This window comes from Oryx dammah, unplaced genomic scaffold (genome assembly GCF_014754425.2).
Source record: "Oryx dammah isolate SB20612 unplaced genomic scaffold, SCBI_Odam_1.1 HiC_scaffold_10, whole genome shotgun sequence".
In the NCBI taxonomy this organism is placed as follows: Eukaryota; Metazoa; Chordata; class Mammalia; order Artiodactyla; family Bovidae; genus Oryx; species Oryx dammah.
The window spans coordinates 22,264,825-22,276,145 of NW_024070194.1; the positions used below are offsets into that span (position 1 = coordinate 22,264,825).

General features: G+C 45.7%; 1 protein-coding gene across 1 annotated transcript; it reads left to right on the plus strand.

The window, feature by feature from the left end:
- The first annotated feature begins 4,027 nt into the window (after nucleotides 1-4,027).
- DEFB124 (defensin beta 124) lies at nucleotides 4,028-6,886 on the plus strand. The gene is made up of 2 exons (XM_040247612.1): nucleotides 4,028-4,085; nucleotides 6,689-6,886. The coding sequence occupies exons 1-2, from the start codon at nucleotides 4,028-4,030 to the stop codon at nucleotides 6,835-6,837; spliced, it is 207 nt and encodes a 68-aa protein (XP_040103546.1). The 3' UTR covers nucleotides 6,838-6,886.
- Nucleotides 6,887-11,321: the final 4,435 nt, after the last annotated feature.

Genomic DNA, 11,321 nt, shown 5'->3' on the forward strand with positions numbered 1-11,321 from the left:
AGGAGCCGCGACCCCGCCCCGTCCAGCCCCGCCCCATTAGGGCAGCCCCGGGGTCTCCGCCCCAAGGCTTTTGCTGCTGAATGAGTTTTTGCAGAACTCTGCTGACCCATCGCTTTAAGTTCTTTGCCAGGGAGGGGGGAATAAGAGAGTGGAAGGACACAGGTCCCAGATTCCTGATCCTGGATCCGCTTTGCATCCATATGTATCCACTCCAGCAATGGGGCGACCAACTCTTTATTGTTGTTCAGTTGTTAAGTCGTGCGGGACTCTTTGCGACCTCATGGACTGTAGCGTGCCAGGCCCCCCTGTCCTTCACTATCTCCCAGAGTTTGCTCAAATTCATGTCCAGTCTGATGATGCTATCTAACCAGCTCATACTCTGCCTCCCCCTTCTCCTTTTGCGTTCAGTCTTTTCCAGCATCAGAGTCTTTTTCCTATGAATCCACTCTTCATATCAGGTGACCAAAGTATTGGAGCTTCAGCTTCAGCATCAGTCCTTCCAGTGAGTAATCAGGGTTGATTTCCTTTAGGACTGACTGTTTGATCTCCTTGCAGTCCAAAGGACTCTCATGAGTCTTCTCCAGGGCTTCCCTGAAGACTCAGTAGTAAAGCATCTGCCTGCCAAGGCAGGAGGCTCGGGTTTGATCCCTGATCTGGGAAGATCCCACATGGTGTGGAGCAGCTAAGCCCATGCACCATAACTACTGAGTCAGCATGCTAGAGCTCGCAAGCCACTGACTCCTGATGGTCTCCTGCCCTAGAGCTCATACTCTGGAACAAGAGAAGCCACCACAGTGAGAAGCCTGTGCACCGCAACTGGAGAGTAGCCCCTGCCCACTGCAACTAGAGAAAAGCGCTTGCAGCAACTGAGACAAAGCACAGCCATAAAAAAGTCTTCTCCAACACCACAATTCAAATGCATCAATTCTTCAGCTCAGCCTTCATTATGGTCCAACTCTCACATCCGTACATGGCTACTGGAAAACCCATAGCTTTGGCTATATGGTTGTTTAGCTTTCACAAAAACCCCTTGGGAAACTTGTTAAATATTCGGATTCCTGGTCCCACCATGCAAGAAAGACAGATTCAGCAGTCCAGTAGAGAGGTTTGAACATCTGCATTTTAAACAGATGGCTAACTGAGCCTGATGCAGAGTTCATAGACCCCACTTTGAGTAACTGCTTTGGACAGAGAATTAGTTTTGGAAGGGGGCTTGGGGTGGGGGGAAGGGAGCCCAGGAATTCTGCCCTGCAGTGTTCTGAATGTCTTGTTTTGATCATTCATTCATTCAACAAATTCTAAAGTAAGCGCCCCTTATGCAGCTAGGGCTGTCCTGTGCTCGGAAGAATGGCTGTCCCCTACTTAATGAATATTTACTGAACCTTTAAAAAAAGTACTTACTTATTTTTGGTTTTGCTGGGTCTTTGTTGCTGTACGTGGGCTTTCTCTAGTTGTGGATAGTGGGACAAGTCTAGTTGCAGTGGCTTCTCTTGTTGTAGAGCATGGGCTCTAGATTCCCAGGCTTCAGGAGTCACAGCTTGAGGACTCTAGAGCTCCGGCTCGGTAGTTGAGATGTAGCTCAGACTTAGTTGCTCTGCGGCATGTGGAATCTTCCTAGACCAGCGATCTAACCTGTGTTGCCTGCATTGGCAGGCGGATTGCTAACCACTGGTCCACCAGGGAAGTCCTTACTGAATTCTTGTACTGTACCTAGCATAGTTTGATCATGTTGCCTAGATTATTAGCTCATTTAATCCTGATACCACACTACAAGGATTAACATAGTGTGGCTTGCCTGAGCCTGGCACTCAGATCTCTGTGTACTGTCCCTTTCTATTGTGGTCTGTGCTCCTCCCCACCCCCTCCAGTTTCCTAGGCCTGTAGGAGGAGAAAAGTGACATTGTGAACTTCATATAGAAGAGAAGTTGGCTGTAGGAAACTTGTGGTTTGGCCATCCATGGGTCTTTGAGCAGGGTGCTTCCTTTTAGGTCATGATGGACTGGGGTAGGTATGCTTGTGGACCCCATATGGACCAGGCTGTGCCTGTAGGTAGGCCTCATTGTCATGGCTGAGGGGGTCCAGGTGTCCAGCTCAAGGCAGCCACCACAGCAGCCTGGCAGCCGTGCTCAGTCCCTGCAGATGCTGAGCCCCCCTACCCCCCACCCTGGTTTCCTTCTGTGGTTTGGCCCTCTAAACTTCCATCGGCTACCTACAAGATGGGCTGAGAGTGGTGCAGCGTTGTTTGGGAGTGACACGACTTTTAAAACATTTATTTATTTATTTGGCTGTGCCAGGTCTTAGTTGCGGCTTGCAGAATCTTCCATCTTCATTCCTTGTGCCATTTGGGATCTTTAGTTGGGTCCAAATGCTAAAGATCCCGAAAGGCACAAGGAACGACAGTGTTCTGGCTTGGAGAATTCCATGGACTTGTATAGTCAGTCCATGGGGTTGCAAAATCGGACACAACTGCTGAGCAACTTACACTCCCTGGCCAGGGACTTTTTTTTTTAATTGGAGTAAAACTCATTTGTTTATTTTTAATTGGAGGATAATTGCCATACAATGTTGTATTGGTTTCTGTCATACAACAACATGAATCAGTCATAATTATATATATGCCCTCCCTCCTGAACCTCCCTCCCACCCCTAACCTAGGTCATCACAGAGCACCAGGCTGGGTTCCCTGTGTTATATAGCAACTTCCCACTAGCTATCTATTTACACAGAGCGGTGTATATATGTCAATGCTACTTTCTCAGTTCGTCCCATCCTCTGCTTCCCCTGCTGTGTCCACAACTGACCAGGGATTGAACCTGGGCCCCTTGCAATGGGAGTTCAGAGTGTTAGCCACTAACACTAGACCAGTGGGAGTGAGACAACTTTGAGCCCCATCTCTGCAACTCTATTGCTGTACGCCTTAGGCAAGTCACTTCCCTTCTTTGGGTTTCAGTTTCTTTATTCAAGGGCTTCCCTGATAGCTCAGTTGGTAAAGAATCCACCTGCAATGCAGGAGACCCCAGTTCGATCCCTGAGTCAGGAAGATTCACTGGAGTAGGGGATAGGCTACCCACTCCAGTATTCTTGGGCTTCCCTTGTGGCTCAGCTGGTAAAGAATCTGCTTGCAATGAGGGAGACCTGGGTTCAATTCCTGGGTTGGGAAGAACTCCTGGAGAAGGGAACGTCTACCCACTCCAGTATTCTGACCTGGAGAATTCCACGGACTGTATAGTCTATGGGGTCACAAAGAGTCGGATATGACTGAGCAACTTTCACTTCTTTATTCAAAACTACAGTCCGAACAGGTTACACTGTTGCTACAAAACTTAGAGTCGTCTACCAAATGAAAGCCTGAACTTGGCACTCAAGGCCCATTGTGCTCTGGCTCCAGTCCTCTGCAATGCCATTTCTAGTCTTTCCGAACAAACCCTTTGCTCTAGGTAATACTCTTTTAACCACATTTTGTTCTTTCAGACTGGAATACCCTTCCCTCTATTCATCTTTCAAGATGCAACTCAGGTGCCTAGGTACCAGACACTGTTATGAGCTCTGTACATGTATTTTCTCAGTGGTCCTCAAGCTTTAGTGGTGCATAAATTCACCTGGAAGACTTGTTAAACCATAGCTTGCTGGGATTCACCGCCAGAACTTTTGATTCACTGCATTTGGATTGACCTTGAGAATTTGCGTTTCTAACAAGCTCTGGGTATTGCCCCACCTCTCAGATGGGGAAGCTGTCCAGGTTCTGACCCCAGGACATTGCTTCAAGACATTCTGTCCCCAGCTTCAGAGCTCAGCAACCTGCAGATGGTATGGTTGATCAGTTCCCCACATAGCTGGCTAAGATCCAGCTACATCCTTGGGCCCACAAGGCCTCAGACTCCCACTTAGGTCTCCTGCTGCCCACACCCCTGCCTTGATCTGCAGCCCGATAAAGCCTGATCCCCAGGCAGCAAGACCCAGTGTGCTTGGCTCCTCTCCTCTTGTGCTCTCCCCAGTGGTTCCCTGCCCCCTCCAGAGCCCTGTGGCCATGACACAGCTGCTTCTGCTTCTTGTGGCTCTCCTGGTCCTGGGTCATGTGCCGACAGGTAACATCACCTGTGTGTGTGTGTGTGTGTGTGTGTGTGTGTGTAGAGAAACGAAGGACAGATTCTCAGCTGCTGGGGGATAGAGGAGGCCTAGATCAGTGTTTAAGTTCTGGCCTCACCACTGCCATGGCTGGGCAGTTTAGAGTGAGTTGCTAAATCAGCCTGCACTTCAGTTTCCTCAGTTTAAAAATGGGATTCACTCAACAAATATTCATTATGAAAATATTTACTGTGTGCCAGGCACTATTACAATTTCTGGGAATCAAGCAATGAAAGCAAACAAGGTTCTTGCATTCATGGAGCTGATATTTTAGTCAGTAGAGACAGAAAATAGCCAAATAAACATATAATATGGTAGGTAAAGATAAGTACTATGAAGAATAAAAGCCAGACGAGGGGCTGGTGTGTCAGGTTTATGGGGAGAGGGATGGAAGAGCTGATGGGGTGGTGAGAAAGGGCTCCGATCCTTTAAAAAAAAAAACAACGCTCTTTATTTTGGAACATTTCAAGTTTACATGAAAGTAGAGAGAGTTATACAATGAACAAGGCAAGTTAAAAATCTGTTTATTATGGAAAAATTTAAACTTATACAAAAATAGACAATAATGTAGTGTTTTTAAAAGAACCCTTTTTATTTTAAGAAATTTTCAAGCATAAACAAAAAAAATAGTAGAAAAACTCACATGTATCTATCACCCAACTTCAACAGTTATCAGCTTGAACCAGAGCTGTTCTGTTATTCACCTGCTGTCTCTTCCTCAGTGAACTATTTTGAAGTGAATTTCAGATCTTTTATGTGAGGGAAGTGTGAGCAGAGATCTGACTACAGTGAGAATACAAAGGAGATCATTGCAGGCAGAAGGAGCAGCAAGAAGCAGGGAGGCAGGAGGCGATAGGTGTGCTGGAGGAGCGGTGAGGAGGCCAGGGAGGCCAGGGCGCGGGGCACAAGGAGAAAAGTGGAGCGGGGTGAAGTCCAAGATATGAGGAGGGGACAGCAGATAGATCACAGAGCAGAAAATGATAACGTCTGTATCTCAGGATTGTTGGAAGGTCGAAATGCAATGATATATGAAGAGCACTTGTTGTAGGAACTGCCCTGACCCGAGAGTCAAGGTCTTGCATTCTGGTTCCAGACTCATCACTTACTGGTGAGAAGAAGTTGGGCAAATCCCTCCCCTTCTTTATCTGGAACCAGAGGGCTTGGCCAGAGTGAGCCTTGGGTGCTCCAACTCTCTAAGCTGTCATACTGATAAACCTTTCCATTTATTGAACATGTACTGTGTGCCTGGCACTGAGCCCTCTGAAAGAGAGGTGTACAGATGAGGAATCTGAGGCCAAGGTCACTCATCTGGGAAATGGCACTCATCAAGGTCACTCAGCTGGGATTTGGACCCAGGGAGTCTGAGCTGGGTTCACGCCAAACTGTTAACCATTGCACTGCATGCCCCCTTCGGAGTGTGGGTTCTTTGCCTCATAGAGATTTTGATATCAGCTCTGTATCATTGTAAAATTCTCTACCTTGGCAGGATGTGATGGGCTGAATAACACTTCTGGGTAGGCCCAGGGGATCATGGGAGGATTCCTTGGGATGTCTTTTAATCCAGGGAGAGGCAGGCAAGCTTTCCCCCTCCACCTCCCACTCAACCTCAGTTCTTCTGAGTTTCTGGGTCATAACAGGCCCATCTAAGTGGTCTTCTCTCCTCACTTCCCACACCTGTCCTAATTGCATCACGGCACCCTGATGACTTATTTCAGGACACTTACTGCAACTCGACTTATTGTATTTATTTGCTTGAGTTTTAATCTCCTTTTCCCAGTTGACTGAAAGTTCCTTGAGGGCATGGCCATGTTGTCCCTGTATACTCCCGATGGCCCATGTTTGTTGAATGAATAAATGAAGGAGCTGCCCCTCACCCCCCATGCTGTGACCGAAGACTCTTGGAAGGAGTATTGACCCAAAGTCTTAACTTTTTCATGGCCCATTTTTTGGGAAATTTCTTCACTAAATCCTAACATTAAACAGGTCCCTATGTATAAAATACAGTTTGAATAATGGTTACAAATGTGGACTCTGGGGCCAGACGGCTGTGTGACCTTGGACAAAGTTGTTAACCTTTCTGTGCTCTATTTCCTTACTCATATACTGGGAATATAACAAGACAAACTGTAATCGAATACTGCTGTTATGATAAATGCTTAGAGTGTATTTGGGGTGTGGGTTAACGTGGACAAGAAATTCGTCTTTGACTTGTAACCAGTGGTCTAAATTGTGACGAATGGGTTAAACTGGATGGAGATCTGTGGTTTAAATTGTAACAGGTTGTCTTATCTGTGCCCCATGGTCTAGCTGGTTACCTCTAGTTTGACCCTTGACCTCTAGTTTGACCCTTGACCTCTAGTTTGACCCTTGACCTGTGGTCACAGCTCAACTTATGACCTGAAGGCTGCTCTATGAACACAGTCTAAGAGCTAACTGTTGGCACGTGTTCTACCTTGTGGTTGGTGATCTAATCGGTGACCCTGTTCTGTAGTAAAATCTGAGACCAGTGATCTAACCTGCACCCCCTGGGTGGCTCTGTGATCCTGGGCCTTCCTCTGCATAGGGAGAAGTGAATTCAAACGGTGCTGGAATGGCCAAGGGGCCTGCCGGGCTTACTGCACGAAGTATGAAACCTACATGCACCTGTGCTCGGATGCCACCTTGTGCTGTCTGCCTTATGGACTCAAGCCTGTCAAGACTGAAAAGGTCTAGCTGGTTCTGGGACTGACACCCTTGCCCTCCAGTAAAATGCAAGCTGCCAGCTGTCTCCTCTTGTTATTGCCTCGCCACCCTCAGGGCTGGAGTGAGGGGTGGGGGAGGTCCAGAGTGTGGGAGGGATGGAAGGATGGTTGATGGAGGGAAGTGAATTGCCCAAGGAGAGTGGGCACTAATAGCCACTGTAAATGGTTCCGGTCCAGCCTGTAACACTTTCACTTTAACTCCAGAAAAATTACTCAGCTTCCATAAGCCTTTCCAGACTCCTCATCTGTAAAATAGGGATAATGATACTATCAGGAGGTTAGGAGTTTATAGAAGGGATGCAAAAAAGAAAGGTAGAGTTAATAGTAATGATAACAAGAGTTAATTAATGGGAATAATTAGTAAATAATAGAGTTAACAACAAGCTTCTAGTGTTCAGAATGGGATAGTACATTTGACTTGAAGGACAGAGACTGCTGAGAGCGAAAAGATTTTTCTATGTTTGTTTATGTTCTATGTTAATATTTCAAGAGTCTGCTCAGATGGAAAGGACCATGAGGATTTTCTGAAAGCAAAGTCCAATGAAGGGGACACAGGTTCAATCCCTGGTCAGGGAACTAAGACCCCACATGCTGCAGGGCAACAAAGCCCAGTGAGCTGCAACCAGAGAAGCCTGAGTGCCATGTGCATGGAAGACTCAGAACAACCAAAAACAATAATAATAATAAAAAAACCCAAGACCCGCCCCCTCCTGCCCCCAAACCCCTAAAGTACTTAACCTCAGAAGACATTTGAAGCCTGGAGCCTGAGCATAGTCTTCGCGGCTTCCTGCTGTGCCAGATGTTAACTCTTTAGTTTCTGGTATGAGAGGGATCTGGAAATCCCTAGACCAGACACAGGAAGCTGCAAGTGAAGGGAGAGACACCGAGGGCTTGGGATGGTAGCTTTTACCAACCAGGAGGGAAGCAATGCATTATTTAACAACAAAGCATACCACCGGAACATCAGTCCTCGCTCTGCACCTTCCTTAGTTTCTGGGTGGTCCAGACCAGAGGTCCCCAACCTCACTGGCACCAGGGACCAGATTCACAGAAGACTATCTTTTCCATGCATGACGTAGGGGCTGGTTTCGGGATGATTCAAGTGAATTACATTTATTATGCCACTGAAGATCTGACAGGAGGTGGAGCTCTGGCAGTATTGTGAGCGAGGCAGAAGTAGCTGTAAACACAGATGAAACTTGCTAGCCCATTGCTCACCTCCTGCGTGTGACCCGGTTCCTAACAGGCCATGGACTGGTACCGGCACTAATCTCTGGCCCCGGGAATTGGGGACCCTTGCTCTAGACATTGAACCTATTGCCGGGGGGTCTGTTTTAGAACCCAGTGTGGTAGAGGAGAGGTGGGCATGGTGTCTAGAGCCTAGAAAGAGGATAAGAACCCCAGACATGGCCACAGGACCACAGAGATCTGACATGGAATGGCAAGTCAGTCTCTTGTTCTGCCCCAGGCCTCAGTGAGTCTGAGAGAGGCCAGAACAGTTCACCAGCAACTTGACTTAAGTGGGAAGCAGTGGATGTTTTCGACGACAGGCCCAAACTCTCTAGACTCCAGCAGATGCCGGCCAGCACCAGACCAGTGAACCTCCTCGCTCTTACCCCCGCCACTGTGTTTGGGAGGAGCAGGGAGACAGAGGAGGAATCCAAAACCCTGAGCAATTTTACCAAAGAGACTAAGTCCCTAAGAACTCAAGAAACCTCAGGAGACTACTTAAATTGTTGAATTAAACTGGATTGAGCTAAATTTAGATCTGCACTCAGACTCCCCCGCCCTCCCTCTCCCCCTCCCCGAGTTGTTTTACAAAGAATACAGAAGCTGTGTTTTCTTTGTACACTCCCAGACATAGTGCAAGGGAAATTGTGACTTTTCTTGCAGGGAAAATGGTGATGATTTCTAAGTGAGGAGTCAGACAGACTCAAGTTCATACTCTGCCACGTGTAGGCCACAGGCTGTGCCAGTGGAGCGAGTCACTTCCCCTGTCTGATACCAGGGACCTTCTATGCAAGATGGGCATAATGACAGCTTTTTGTGGGGTAGCTGTGGGGTCAGAGTGGACTGTCTGGCCCTTCATAAGTGCTCAGCAAATGAAAGCTGCTGCAACCATTATCACTTCTACGGAGCAAGAGACACACCACTGGCCTTCTCTGTGGAATTTCAGACCTACCGAAAATCTGCAAGAACAGTACAAAGAATTCTCATAGATCTTTCATCCAGATTTCCCAAATATGAATATTTTACCTCTGTAAACTTTTCACTTCCTCCTCTATATATACATGTATATATATATAAATAGAGGCGGGCATGCTAAGTCCCGACTCCTTGAGACCCCATGGACTGTAGCCCTCCAGGCTCCTCTGTCTATGGGATTCTTCAGGCAAGAATACGAGAGTGTGTTGCCATGCCCTCCTCCAGGGAATCTTCCTGACCCAGGGATTGAACCCATGTCTTTATGTCTCCTGCATTGGCAGGTGGATTCCCCACAACTGAGGCACCAGGGAAGTCCTATGTTGGGTCTTTTTGTTGAATCGTGTAGGATCTTTCATTGAGGTGCATGGACTCTTGGGTTTATTTGTGGGTTTATTTGCTCTGTGGTATGTGTGATCTGTTTCCCAACGAGAGATCAAACCTGCTTCCCCTGCATTGCAAGGTGAATTCTTAACCACTGGACCACCAGGGAAGCCCCACAAATATAGTTTATATGTGTGTGTATATATATACACACACACACACACATATATATATATATATATATATATCAGGTATGACAGCCTTTTATAGCGAAAGAGTTTTGGATTTTTCCTAGAAGCCAAAGGCATAGTCTTACATAACCACAGTACAATTATAAAAATCAGGACATTAACATTCACAAATTTCTATTGTCTAATCTTTAGCTACAGAAAACCCCTGGATCACACATTCCATACAGTTGTCATGTTTCTTTGATCTCTTTTAATCTGGAACAGTTCTTCATTCTTTCATGACATTGATGGTTTTGAAGCATCCAGGCCGGTTGCTTTGTGAAATGTCCCTCAGTTTGAGTTTGTCTGATATTTCCTTTTGATTGGCTTCAGCTTTGGCATTTTTGGTGGGAATTCTACTGAAGTGATGTTGTGGGTCTCTCAGTCATGTCAGAGGCAGCCATTGCCCTTCCAAGACTGAAACAGGACAAAACAGATGAGATGTTTCTGAAGTTTACACACGTGCAGGGCTATTTCCCACCCGGTATCCTAACAGACCCTCATTTAAGCCTACATTCAAACTCCTAAATCCCAAGGATGCATCTAACAAGCCAAGGAAACAGGGCGATTCTAGGGTAGAAGATTCCTCAAGATATTTTATGAATGAGGTTCCAAGCCCAGAGAGAGAAAGTGACTTGTCTAAGGCCACACAGCTCCCAAGGCTCACAGCTAGAGCTTGGACTTAAAGCTTTGGATCTCAAGTCAAGACTAGTTTTGAAGTAAAACAGGAGCCACCCATTGGTAGGACGGGCCAGTATGAAGGGGAAGCTTTGAGAGGAAGGGAGCTCCACGGCACTGGAGATGTGCAAGGTGAGCCAAGCAGGTGGGGGATGTTAGAGAGGGAGTTTTGCTTTGACATAGGTGCTTAGACATACTATTCAGAGCATAGACATTCCTGAAGAGTCACCAAATGGCTGAGTTAATGATAATAATAGTATCAGTTAGCCTTAGCAAGTACCAACTGCTTTATGCATAGCATCTCACCTAATTTTCACAGTCGTTTGACATTGTTAATAGTTGTGGCACTCGGGATCTTGGTTGTGGCATGCGAAGTCTTAGTTGCAGCACGAGGGATCTAGTTCCCTGACCAGGGAATGAACCTGGGCCCCTGTATTGGAATCTCAGCATCTTAGACACGGAAACACCAGGTAAGTCCCCTTTTTGTACTTTCTAAATAACATTTTTTTCTAATTGTAAAAGTGATACATGTCCACTGGAGAAAAGTTAGAAAACAGAGAAGCACAAGTAAGAAGGCAAAGGTCAATATTTTCACTATATATATATATATATCCAAAATTTAAAAATCCATAAAAATGTGATTTACAGATAAATTGGAATCAAATTATACATTTTTTGTGTGTCTTGGTTTTTTTTTAAACTTGTCTAAGTATCATGAACATTTTCATTTGTGCTTTGTCTTCCAAAACAAGATTTTTAGCACTAAAATGCCTCTGGAAATTTCTTTAAAAATTTCCAACTTTCATAACTTGAATAATATGCTTAGAACACATTGTGGAAAAATAAAACATAGATGAGCTTCAAAATATTCACTTTTTCATAATTCTTGTTCACTTTTGTTACATACTTTGTCAGAATGGATATATACATTTTATATAATCACTAAAATTATATATATATTAAAACTTACATGATATATATAGTGCACACATACAAAATATGTAATATTCATATGTATGTA

What these genes read in the sequence shown, in the direction of transcription:
- DEFB124 (XM_040247612.1), top strand. Translation starts at nt 4,028, where the DNA reads ATGACACAGCTGCTTCTGCTTCTTGTGGCTCTCCTGGTCCTGGGTCAT. An exon ending in CCTGGGTCATGTGCCGACAG is followed by an intron (nt 4,086 to 6,688) that starts GTAACATCACCT and finishes TCCTCTGCATAG; the next exon opens with GGAGAAGTGAATTCAAACGG.